Source organism: Fundulus heteroclitus, chromosome 2 (genome assembly GCF_011125445.2).
Source record: "Fundulus heteroclitus isolate FHET01 chromosome 2, MU-UCD_Fhet_4.1, whole genome shotgun sequence".
NCBI lineage: Eukaryota > Metazoa > Chordata > Actinopteri > Cyprinodontiformes > Fundulidae > Fundulus > Fundulus heteroclitus.
Window position 1 is genome coordinate 5,793,952 of NC_046362.1, and position 12,365 is coordinate 5,806,316.

General features: G+C 44.4%; 1 protein-coding gene across 5 annotated transcripts; it reads left to right on the forward strand.

Annotated features, from left to right (window-relative positions):
* Positions 1-1,772: 1,772 nt before the first annotated feature.
* Positions 1,773-11,412, forward strand: slc2a13b (solute carrier family 2 member 13b). Of its 5 annotated transcripts, XM_012865721.3 has the most exons (13): positions 1,773-2,100; positions 3,350-3,807; positions 5,654-5,813; positions 5,950-6,158; positions 6,246-6,354; positions 6,436-6,599; positions 6,710-6,824; positions 8,056-8,181; positions 8,256-8,374; positions 8,470-8,622; positions 10,074-10,246; positions 11,057-11,125; positions 11,216-11,412. In XM_012865721.3, exons 1-13 carry the CDS (start codon positions 1,955-1,957, stop codon positions 11,222-11,224), a joined length of 2,010 nt encoding a protein of 669 aa, XP_012721175.2. In that variant the 5' UTR covers positions 1,773-1,954; the 3' UTR covers positions 11,225-11,412. The 5 variants fall into 5 exon arrangements, 4 of the variants coding, with proteins under 4 accessions (XP_012721175.2, XP_012721167.2, XP_012721184.2 ...); XM_012865713.3 differs by having other exon boundaries at positions 11,057-11,412; XR_001166343.3 differs by having other exon boundaries at positions 1,775-2,100; positions 10,074-11,125.
* Positions 11,413-12,365: the final 953 nt, after the last annotated feature.

Sequence of the window (12,365 nt, forward strand, 5' to 3'; positions counted from 1 at the left end):
AAACCTCGTTTGTCCTCACCTTACCCAATCACTGAAAAGCAGAATGTTCATGTCAAAACTCTGCCTGAGTCCGCTCGGTTTGACCCTGCTCCTGAACAGGGCCGGAGAAACCGGGGCTGGCCCTGAAAAAAACTGTTCCTGAAATACTCGCAGGCCGGCAGAGCCAAGAAGAGCCCGGTCAAACTGAGGCAGTGGAAAAGGGGCTATGGTTTTTCCAGCGAGTTCTGGGCCACCTCATGGGTCTCTTCCCGGTGGGACATGCCTGGAATACCTCCTGAGGGAGGTGACCAGGGGGCGTTCAGCGCAAATGCCCGAGACACCTCACCTGACTCCTCTTGATGTGGAGGAGCAGTGGCTCTACTCCTTGCCTCTCCAGAATGACTGAGCTCCTCACCCTCCGAGTGCTCGGCCACCCTGTGGAGGAAGCTAGCGGGTGCAATTTTGCCCATATTTTCTCCAGCTTGCGATTGCAATGACAGGTCATAATTTTTGGGCCAAGATTGATTCTAAAGATGTGTTTTTACGTAGCGATAAAACCCAACCCATGGACCATAATTTAATGCTTTTGTTATCTCGGTATTTCACAAACTAAGGCTGAAGAGTGCCAGCACATCTAAGAAACTGTACAAAATTGTTCTTTTTAAACGGTCTTAAACTCCAGCCCTAGTTGCAATCAGGGCAGTATAAGAGACTGGAATTACATGATTTTAAGGGACACTTTTCCTGGGCTTTAAAAAAACCTGTATTTCTGCATGGACAGCACGCAGGAAAAATTTAGAAATTATTGTTGGTGTGTAGAGAAGGGTCAGGATTGTACATGTGCGAGAGAGAGATTTAAACGGACAATGAGACTTGTTTATTTATTAAAATATAAAATGTATTCATTAATACATTTATTAATATGTAATAAAACATTTCTCTTTGTTTAAGAGCTAAAAACAAGTTATTTCAGCATGAAAACACTTACTCATTTACACATTTAATAATATACCATTCCACAAGTCTATCTTTGTTAAATAGCCTCAAAATCATTGCACAAAAGCGCCTTATTACCTCATTACTTGTGATTTGTGAAGGACAGACTAACCTATGTATCATGGCTCATATCACTTGCGAACGGACTCATATCAAAGCCCTCGAACTCTGACAGAAACTTTTGTATTGTTTATCTTTTTTATCTTTTGCACGCTGTCATGTGGAAAAAAAAGCTGTAAGCAGGTTTATTGTCTGTTGTTTTTTTGTGTATACCCTAAGCCGGAGTATGTCCTGAAAGGAATTTCACCACAGTGACATGCGATGACAAAAAAGAATCTTGAACAAAGTATTTCAGTATGAAATCATCTATTTATTTATCTATTAATATACCACAGATTTCTTTGTTAAAGGGCATGAAACAAAGTTTTCAGCATGAAAACATCTTTTTTTTATGTATGACAGCGTCCTGTATCATAGCCAGATCTCTGCCCTCTGTAACAAATCAACCTATGTGAAAACCGGGTAAAAATTTGGGGAGTTTTAATTTATTTTAGTTGGGCAAACAGCTTCATCAGTACAAATAACTGCATTGGGGGCCCATGAGAGACCCATCCAAGATGGCGGTCGGGCTCCAATAGGCTGTGTCAGTCCATGGGGGCGTTGATGTCTATGGGTCACTCCCTATACCTGGAGATGGAAAGCCACTCAGCCCACTTCTATGATGTATTACTCTTTTTTCCAGATTCATGTTTTTTGGCACTTGGGTCATCCCATATTTTTGGACCGTTGTAGGGAAAAAAAATAATTAGCATATTTTGATGTGCTTTGATAAATAACTATATCAAATATGAGAAAATATGACACTTCCGAAACTGGACCTAACTTTAAAAGAAATAAAAAAACAACTCGGTAGTGATCAGCCTCAGTCAAGTAGTCCGTCCGCCTTTGAGAACCAGCAGAGCTTTGTTGATTGTCTCTGATGATCCAGATGAACAGGTTCCAGATGACCACTTCCTCCTTTTCCTTTCAATCAGCCATAACCCTATCATATGATCCCACACAGGCTTCCTGGTTGCCGAGGAAGAAATGGTGTGCAGCAGAGCTTCAGAACGCGCTTTTTAGGAGGTGGATGGATTTAAATGACACAATTTGAACAGGAATCCCGTACAGCAAAGGTAAACAAACAAAGCGAAGCAAATCACACGTCTGAGTCAACAAAGAAACGGATTGAGGTTGGGTTTAGGACTTGCGTGCTCAGCGAATTTGGACCCATTGAATTCACCTTTAACTTAAATGGCTTTTAAAGTGTCAAATTGAGCAAATCTTTGCGTTTGAGATAATGTTACTTTTTTGGGGGAAACAACCAGCGAGAGACAATTGTTCCGATCCACGTCCGCGGCTATTTGAATGAAACGCGGCGAGAAAGCGGCGATCTTCGACACCGACACGGTTAGTAAAGTGAGTCTGGCCGCGGCTGGAACTGAAGGGTCCCGAGGGCCCCCCTCCGCACCAATCATTCAAGTTTCTTCACACACAGGGGGAAGACGAGGCACGAGCGTCCGGGGTCGTACGTCAATATCTCCGCCATGTTGTGAGGGGTATTTCTGGTCTAAAAAACGTGAAAGGCAGTTCAGCTTCAATGTTTTTTTAATTATTATTTAAAAACTGTGCGGATAACAATATCACACAGTTGATTAAAACCTTTGTTAATACGTATAGTTGCATTATACGTATTTCTTCCTTTCCTTTTTTTATTTCTTTTTTTTTTTTACACAACGTATAGTTATACTTAACTCAAATTTGACTTGTAAGAGTCTCGTTTTGCCTGAGAAGTTTGATTTATCTAAACCTAAAATCAGACAGGCGCTTTTTGCGTTTTAATTTTTAATTAATTTATTTTTTGGCAACTTTTTCTAAGTGAAAGTCAGGCTGCCTACGTCACGTAAACATGGCCGCCCAGAGCAAGTAACAGCTGGATGGGGTAAACAAACAAACGTGTTCAGTCGATATACTGCGTAAGTGCAGTTTTGGTCGTGCTTTGTTTTTTTCCGTACGACTGAAGCCTCTGTGGGGACAGAATAGTGAGCAGACACTGCAAACAGGACTGATCGTGGGACCTGATCGTCTGTCGGCCAGAAAGCAGCGTTAAGTCCTGGTTCTGACAGCGGAGGACGCACATCTGGTAGACAACGAGACGCCTTCTTTTCAGAACCAGCGATGAGAGTGTCGAAATCTGCATTAGTTTGCGACGCGATGGGTCCTAGCCGTGCTGCTGGTCGCTTTCCATAAATGCGCAGCGAGATCCGCGCAGGAGCCGTGTCCGTCCTCTCCAAGATGTCTAACACTAACCCCGGCCTTGTCCTGCGCCCCGCAGCCTCAATGACTACACCCTGGAGCAGATGAGTGACCGCAGGAGGCAGAAAGCTGCGGAGGATGGAGAGCGGAGTCTCATCGGGCCTCCATCCGGACACGCCGGGGAGAGCCTCCTGGGCCGAGACGCCTCCACTCCGTTCTTCGTCTACCTGCTGGCCTTTTTCTCCGCCCTGGGAGGCTTCCTCTTCGGCTACGACACGGGGGTGGTGTCTGGAGCCATGCTGCTGCTGAAGAAGGAGATGCACCTGAGCGCCCTGTGGCAGGAGCTGCTGGTTTCCAGCACCGTCGGAGCGGCGGCGCTGTCCGCCCTCAGCGGAGGCTTCCTGAACGGCTGGCTGGGGCGCAGGGTCTGCATCCTGTTGGCCAGCTTCGTCTTCAGTGTCGGTGGGGTGGTCCTGGGTGTGGCCCAGATCAAAGAGGTCCTCCTGGTGGGCAGGGTCATAGTCGGTTTGGGCATTGGTAAGTATTCATACTTCACCTTCTCTCACGTATCTTTTAATGGGATTTTAGACCAACACCAATTGGTGCGTGATTGTGAACGGGAATATGCTTTTACCATTAAGAATCTGGAAAGTTTGCCACGCGTTGACGCCCTTTGTGTCAGTACTTTGTAGTAGCGCTTTTTGCTGCGGTTCCAGCAGGAACTAGTGTTTGGATTATATTACACACACAAACTTCTATTCATACTCCTTTGCGAAACAGCTCAACCTCACTCACCTTGGATGGTGAACATCTGTAGACACCTGTTTAGGCCTGGACTTTGACTGGGCCATTCCAAACTGTAGAGCAAGTTAAGAAGCCTTGCTCTAAATCAGAGCTAGACGATAATTCAATATATATCAATCAATAAACGTATATTGATGATAGTAAAAAAAAAAAAAAAGGTTCAATACAGTAACAGTTTTCCTTCCTTTTGCATTATAGCCATGTAGGTTAACATTGCAGTCATTACACCTCTCAACCAATCACAAACGCAGACCCAGGAACCAAGCTCCGCCCCCTTCCAAGAGTTCAGAGAGCACGCTTTTTCTTTCTCTTTTTTTAAATACTTGCAGTTTTGGTAAAACGTTGGTTAAATAAAGGGTTGAGTTTGAATTCAGTGTTTGTGTGTTATGTATCTAAAAATAGGTCATCAGGCAACAACATAAAACGGCCAGGGCTGCACTTACAATATGTTTTGAATTTGTTGATAGTCATCGACATCGACACAATACGATTTCTATTTTATCGACATGCTTTTTATTGTCCCACTGGAAGGCGAACCTCCACCTCAGCCTCTAACAGATCTCTTCTAGGATTAAATCGTATTTGTCTCAGTTTATCTTGCCGTCTGTCAGCTGTCACCAGCTTTTCCATCCCTCCTCAAGAAAAGCATCCCCGCTCCCTGACGCAGCCGTGCAAAAGGCAGAGACGAGCACAGCCGTCAACATGTCTTGTGACACGCTGCAAATAGGACTCCTTATGGCTTCCTCTTTGGCGCCTTTCCAAAAAGGCCTGTTTTAACCTCGGATCTGCTTTAAACCTCTCCACATCTGCGGTTTTCCTGGCCCTTCAGGATCCCGCTCGTTCACTCGTGTTCTCCAGCAAACCTCCGAGGCAGGGCTGTCCAAAATGTTCGGCTCGTGGACCGTAACTGTCATGTCAAAAGCACTCGGGGCCAGAAAATGAATAAAAAAAATAACATAACCAAACAGTTGTGACTTTTTTTTTTTACCTGCTCTACAAAATATGATCATTTTAAGTAAACAAAATGGCCTATCTGTATTTAGCCAATTTTGATCAATAAATTCCAATCAGATTTGCGCGGCTGGATAGATGTAGTCCTATTTGAAATGAAGGAGAATGGGTAGTTTTTAAAAAACTACCCGTTATTAAAAGACACATGTTTGTGTTGGACCAGATTCCCATTAAATCAACTGTAAGATTTTAACTTATCTGTAATAATTATAAATAATAAAGTGTTGGTCTGCGAAATCTTTCTTGAAATGCAATTGAGGCCACACAGAATCAGCACAGGGGCCGCAAGTGGCCCCCGGGCCGCCATTTGGATACGCCTGCTCTAAAGTCTTCACAAAAAGACCTTTAACTGCCAATTTACTGCCAATTATTTGCCGTGGTTCCTTTTAGGTCCATCAGAGTAAATGCAACTAGGACGAAGCACAAAAAAACGCGTCGCTCGTTTTTGGCCCAGATAAACGTTCGTGATGTCATCATTTTTCCTCTTCTTTGTGCTGAACTGCGACATAAAATCTTCGTGCACTACGTTGAAGTCTTACTGTTAAAAAAAAACGCTTCCTCCCACCAGGCATCGCTTCCATGACCGTTCCTGTATACATCGCAGAAGTTTCCCCCCCTCACCTGAGAGGCCAGCTGGTCACCATGAACTCGCTCTTCATCACCGGAGGCCAGTTCGTTGCCAGTGTGGTGGACGGGGCTTTCAGCTACATGAGTCACGACGGCTGGAGGTATTCCACTTGGATTTTGCCGTTTCCTGGGCCTGGCAGTAGGGAGGCTTTGAAATTGTGGAGAAGGAGCAGTTGTCTCTTTCGGCGGTCCTCTTCCTCACTCCCTCCCTGCTTCCCCCCTCCCCCCTGCTCATAGGTACATGCTGGGTCTGTCTGTCCTCCCCGCCGCGCTGCAGTTCTTTGGCTTCATCTGTCTGCCGGAGAGCCCCCGCTGGCTCCTGCAGAAGGGGCGGAGCCAGGAGGCGCGGCAGGTCCTGGGCCGGATCCGGGGGGGCCGGGACATCGAGGAGGAGTACGACGCCATCCGAGGCAGCATCGAGGAGGAGGCGAGGGACGGGGGATCAGGTCCGAGGACCGCGTGAGGATGGAGCCTCGTTCTGCAGAGCTGTATTTAGGCGCCACTTTGAAACCGTGTTAACTTTTGATCTGCAGGAGGCGTAGTCATTTTACGCATGCTGAGCTACGGCCCGACTCGCAGGGCTCTGGTCGTCGGCTGTGGCCTCCAGATGTTTCAGCAGCTGTCTGGGATCAACACAGTCATGTACGCCTAATTGTGACGTTATTACCGCCTTTACTGGAGCCTGGGTTCCTTCTAACTTCACCTCTGTGCGTTCGCGTGAAGGTACTACAGCGCCACCATTCTGCAGATGGCGGGGGTGCGGGAAGACAAGCAGGCCATCTGGCTGGCCGCAGCAACCTCAGCCACAAACTTCGTGTTCACCTTGGTCGGGGTGTGGCTCGTGGAGAGAGTGGGCCGCAGGAAGCTGACCCTGGGCAGTCTGTTAGGTTGGTAACTCGGCATGCCGCTGCTCAGATGATCTGATTGGACTTGAGGTGGCTGATGTGGGCCTCCTTCCTCTCAGCTGTATTTAGTTTTTTTGTTTACTCTAATGCAGGTACTGGACTGAGTCTGGCTTTGTTGGCCGTCGGGTTCCTGCTGTCGGCCCAAAACTCCCCTGCTGTTACCCTCCACCCTGTCGACGCTCGCAATTCAACCTGCAGACTTTACGGGTAAAAAAAAAAAAAAAAAATATCATGAAAGACTCACTTCCCCTTTTTTCCCCTGCAGAATCCAGCTGTTCAGAACCAGAATGACCTGCAGTTCTTGTGTCATGATTCATGCAGCCTTTGCTTTTCCTAACAATAGTTTAATATTTGCTTTCAACTGATTTAGGCAGTTTTTTTGAGAAAGAAAAAAAAATCCTAGTATTTTATACAGTGGTTTAGTGCATGTAGAGGAATTCATTGTTTAAAAAACACGTGCTCACGGGAAGTGGCTCTTCTGAGAAAGGATTTGAAAGCTGAGTTCATAAACCATCCTGTCGAGACTTCTTGTTTGCACACGAGTTTTATGTGAAATTCCAAGTTCCCGTTTGCCGTTGAAGGCAACCTCACTTTTTGAAAGAGCAAGCAAAGTGAGTGAAAGTATCTCTAACAGCTTATTTCATGTAAAGAGTCAAGCACCCAAATTCTCAATGGAACAAAATGAAATTGCAGACGCAGCAGACTCACTGTCTGCCTTTCATGAGGCAGAGGGAGACACAAACACGCATTTATATGTGTCATAAAAGCTCGGATTCAAAATTGAAGTCAAACACGATTATAAAACTACAGGCATGTTAAAAAAAAAAGAACAGAAATGTCACTCTGCAACAGCTTGTGAAGCTACATGCAACACATAGCCAGTGCAAGGATCTGAGAACTGGTGAGCACGTACAATTTTCTTTTTTTTCTTTTCTTTTTTTTGCAGTTTGCTCACTCTGAAAAACAAACGCACTGCCTCTAAACGTGAAGACAGTGTCATTTTGATTTCCTGCCATGTGCAGGTTTGGCATATGACAACTGAGTATTACAATATTATATTGGACTGTATCAGATTTAATTCATCAGAAGATAAAGGAATGTATTTGGCTATAAAACAACCAAAACACCACATCCTTTAGTGATCGACAGAATTTTGAGTTGAATGTTAGCAGCTGCAGTAGAACAAGGTTATCAGGACAAAAACACCACGGCGTCGCTGCTTTCTCATTTAAACACCAGTGGATGGTTAGCACTTTACCAAAGGACTAGTCTGTATCTGAAGCATCTTCCATGGTTGTTTCTGAAAAAAAAAGGTGAGAAGTTAGCGGTGTTAAGTGCTCTGCTGGCTCTTTTAAAATACTTTTTAATTCCTTTGGATCTGACAGTCACAGGATTCCTGGGTGAGGCTAATTTTTTTTAACGCCGGTCCTTCCCACAGGTCCTGTGAACTGTGCATGTTGGATCCCGACTGTGGATTCTGTTACCTTGAAAACGGCACCAGCGTCTTCGACTCTTCGTGCCTTCCTGTCGATCCGGCATCAACGGATAGCGCAGCCTGGGGAAGGCAAGACCATCGTCTGCATGTGATGGGTGGATCAGAATCTGTTAAAATCTAAAACTGATCTGCTTTCCCTCCAGATGTTCTAACAGGACAGAGGAATCTACCAGCCCATATTGGGCTTACAACCACTGTCCTACGCCGTACTCATGGGTCGTCCTTTTGGGCCTCATTCTCTACCTTGCGTCGTTCGCTCCAGGTCAATCATACCAAACTACATTCTCCTCTCTAGTGCAAACATCTGAAGCAAAGTAGTGCAACAATGAATGACTACATGTGCTACCCGTGTTATAGGTATGGGCACGATGCCCTGGACAGTGAACTCGGAGATCTACCCGCTGTGGGCGCGCAGCACCGGAAACGCCTGCTCCGCTGGCGTCAACTGGATCTTCAACGTCCTGGTGTCGTTGACATTTCTTCATGTGGCAGAGTATCTGACGTATTATGGTGAGACTTCTGGTCAGGGCTCTCGCTTTTCGGTGTGCGCTGACAAGCTTTTTCAACTTGAACTTGTCTTCCTTTAAAAGTTACCCTCACCAGAGTATCGTCTCTTTCTGCTCTGATGTATCCTGGCTAATCCATTCCTGGGGGAATGTTTTCTTTCCCCAACTATTTGATACATATTTTCAGCTTTTTTTTTTTTTTTAGAACAATGTGTTACAGATGTCAAAGAAATGCATTTTTATAGCCTCAGCCTACAGGTTATTGTCGTAGAGAACTTTCTGTTGCTATAGACCAGCATTAAAGGCTGTAGACTGAGCGAATAGCTAGTCTACAGCCTCATTCCCAGGCGACTGTAGCTTGATGGGTTGAGTAGTCATCTTGCAACTGGATATTTGTGGGTTTCGATTCCAGTTCCCTCTTGGCACTGAACCCTAAGTTGCCTACTAACACATTTTGTATTGGTGTACAAATGTGTGTGCGTTAGTGAGAGCAATTGGGTGTTCAGTATGACTGGAAAAGCGCTATTAAAGTTAAGTCCATTTACCATTTCCTGGCCGGAAAGACCCGGAAGCAAAATGGGGTTTAAGGAAACGGAGCTCTTCAAGAGTTTGGTGCACTCACAGCCTCTTCCTTGCTAACTTGGTAGGGTTTAAGTGCCTTGCCCAGCAGCAAATCCAGATGTGACAAGGAGAAGCAGGAATTGAACAGGAATTGAAACGTTTGATAGACGACTACCCACTGGGCCCTTTGGCATCAAACTATATGAAGTTCTGGAGCGATACGTAATGAGTTTTGAAGTGAGCTTGTATTAGCAGCTGATAGCTGAAGGGCCAGACAAAGCTCTCTGTGTAGGCAAGCCGCCTGGACCCCGCCCACAACCACGCAGCCCCATTCATGCTTGTTGAAAATAAAGAATAAAGTGATTTTTCTCAGCAGATTTATTCTGCAGTTTTCTGATTTTCCTAGACAGATAAATGATCCAGACTCACATTATTTCTTTAAAACCAACTTTTTCTCCTGACCTCGGCTGTCATTTTCTTGATCTTGGTTGTGTTTGGTGGCACCCTTTGTGGTCCCTGTCGGTGCGCACGGCACACGTGGTCATGGAAGTCAGCATGAAAACCGTAGTTTTGAGTGAACAATATTTTTTTGTGTTGTTTTTCCTAGTCAGTGTTTCACACAGGAAGATCATTGGTGGTGCACCACTTAACGTTAACGATAAACTCCTAAGCTGTTTTAAACACTGGAGTTGTTGGGCAGTGAGTGGTAGAGCGGGGGCCTCTGCACCTGCCTGCCACTAATAACGTTTGAGGCTGAACTTTTTATTACGGGTGACTTTGTTCAACTTCTAACCTTCACTGGGTAATAGCGTTTGCTGTGCCACAACAATGCAGAGGAATTTGCGTCTGTTTGTGATCAGTTCTGCTGTTTCAATGGTTTCCCTTTCCTCCCAGGCGCCTTCTTCATGTACGCGGGCCTCGCGGTGCTGGGCCTCCTCTTCGTCCTCTGGTGCCTCCCGGAGACGAAGGGTTTACAGCTGGAGGACATTGAGAACCTGTTCACCAGGCGGCTCTGCTCCTGCGGAGGCTTGCCGGCCAACGACAGTCGGCACGTCCACTACGTCCGGGTAAAAGGCAACAACTACCTCCATTCAGACAACGATGCCTCAGATGTAGACTAGTCCTGGCAGCTCGGTTGGGTTTTTTTTCTTTCTCTCTCTCTCTCTCTCTCTCTTCACTCTCTTTGGACTCTACTTTCTTTTCTGCTCTTGGGGGAGGAAAGATAATCACGTTGCCTTCTAACTGGGATTAGAAAACACTGGCTGACTAGAACTATTCTTCCCTGTCAGTCATTGTCTTCCACTTCAAAAAGGGAAACAAGACTCTAAAGGCTTACTGCTGACATAGACTGGTTTGCTATTGTGTCAGAAAAACTCCTGGGACGCGACCATCGACATGAAACAATCATCCGGCTGCAACAATTTGAACTTTGGAAAGAAGTGACCAAACCTTCAGTTCCCTCAGCCTATGTGGAGCAGAGAGAGACGCTGATTTTTACAGCTCCAGAGCATGATTTCACTCTGATTTCACCTCCTCCTTTAGTCTAGCCTGGGAGAGTTCACAGACGGGACAACAAAAACAAGAACGAGTTTGTGCGCTTTGCTCTTAAACTCCACGACGATTCCCAATGATTTCCGCCACATCTGGGCTTTTTTTCTGCAACACGCATTCTTGTTAAATTCACTAACACGGGTTTATTCTCTCAATCTGCTCTGGTGGCAAAGAAAACAACCAATGGTGGTTTGCTGTTGTCCTCGAACTGAGAGTCTGCACTATGTAAGCTGATTGGTGTTTTAACAAATCTAAATGTAGTTTTTAATTGCTCTAACGATTTTTTTTAGAAAATGTAAGTTTTCTTACGTAATTATTTTTTTTAGCAATCTTCAGATTTCACCGCGGCACAGTATGGAGCCGTGGAGTCAGACTGTGCCATAGCGTATATCACTGTAAGTACAGTGTTTGAAGCCTTACCACTGTTCTGTAGCTCTGCTGAAAATCCCATTTTAACTTACAATCACGTGTCCCTGTTCTTGCAGCTCAGATAACAGCAGCCAAGTGTCCCCAAACGGCTTCGTTTTTGCACAGGTCCTCTTCCATACGTGCCCTTTTGATTTCATGCTACTGTACGCACTTTGAAGTTGAACAGGATTTCTTATTCAAAATCCTTCTTATGTCATGATTTAATATCTGCTGTACAGACCTTCATGTGTTTGTAAATTGCAAAAAAAAAAAAGAAAAATGCAACACATCTGAATCAGTTTATTTTATGCTGAAAGCTTTTATCTTGTCTTACGTTACTGTATGGGTGTTCGGAAGAGCCGTGAAAGCATTCCTCCATTGTTCTACGACGCTTTGCAATGTAGAACGAAGCAGGACCAGTCCTAAGTGCAAAAATAAACAGCTATGCTTTGCCAACAGATTTTGACAATGTTGACTTTTTTGTCATGCATAATTTCATCTGAGGTAAGAATGAACCTGAAAATAAGTGCATTAATGGGTGTTTTTGTTGGTAAATGTAAACTGTTGGAAAATGTGGCGTTTCCCTTAGATTTTGCCTCATTTGTAAGGAAAACACATAAAACATACACACACACATTTATTTTTATTTATATATATATATATATATATATATATATATATATATATATATATATATATATATATATATATATATATATATATATATATATATATATATATATATATATAATATATAATAAAACACACACTCATAGATATGTATGGATAAAACATTGGAATCCAAAGTCAAATTTCTTGTTTGTACCCACAAACTTGGCAAATAAAGATAATTCCAACAATTGTGGGTGGAGCAACAGAGTTGATTTTAAACACCTGACTCCGAGTAGCTTACAGATGAGGTTCTGCAACCACTGGTCATCCCATAACCCCATTAGGGACTGGATTTTAAACTCAGTGTCGACAGACGGATGGACGCAAGTAGGTTCTGTTTCTGAAATCCTTAATTATCCAATCCAATAAACAAACTCCAACCAGGAGTTAATGATGGAATAAGGTGTTTGGCAGAGAGGATTTTGCAGGTTTTCCATCAGCACAACCCAAAACTGCTACATCTACCGCCCTCCATCTCCTCGCCTTTTTCATTTACAAGTTGGGAACCATCTAAACGGAGAATAACAGGCTTTCAAGCAGCATAGGAATTCTTGC

Bases quoted from the DNA above. Each gene is read 5' to 3' on its own strand.
- slc2a13b (XM_012865713.3), top strand. From the start codon at position 1,955: ATGATCCAGATGAACAGGTTCCAGATGACCACTTCCTCCTTTTCCTTT. The intron at 5,814-5,949 runs GTATTCCACTTG...CCCTGCTCATAG, and splicing joins ATGAGTCACGACGGCTGGAG to GTACATGCTGGGTCTGTCTG. The intron at 6,600-6,709 runs GTTGGTAACTCG...ACTCTAATGCAG, and splicing joins GACCCTGGGCAGTCTGTTAG to GTACTGGACTGAGTCTGGCT.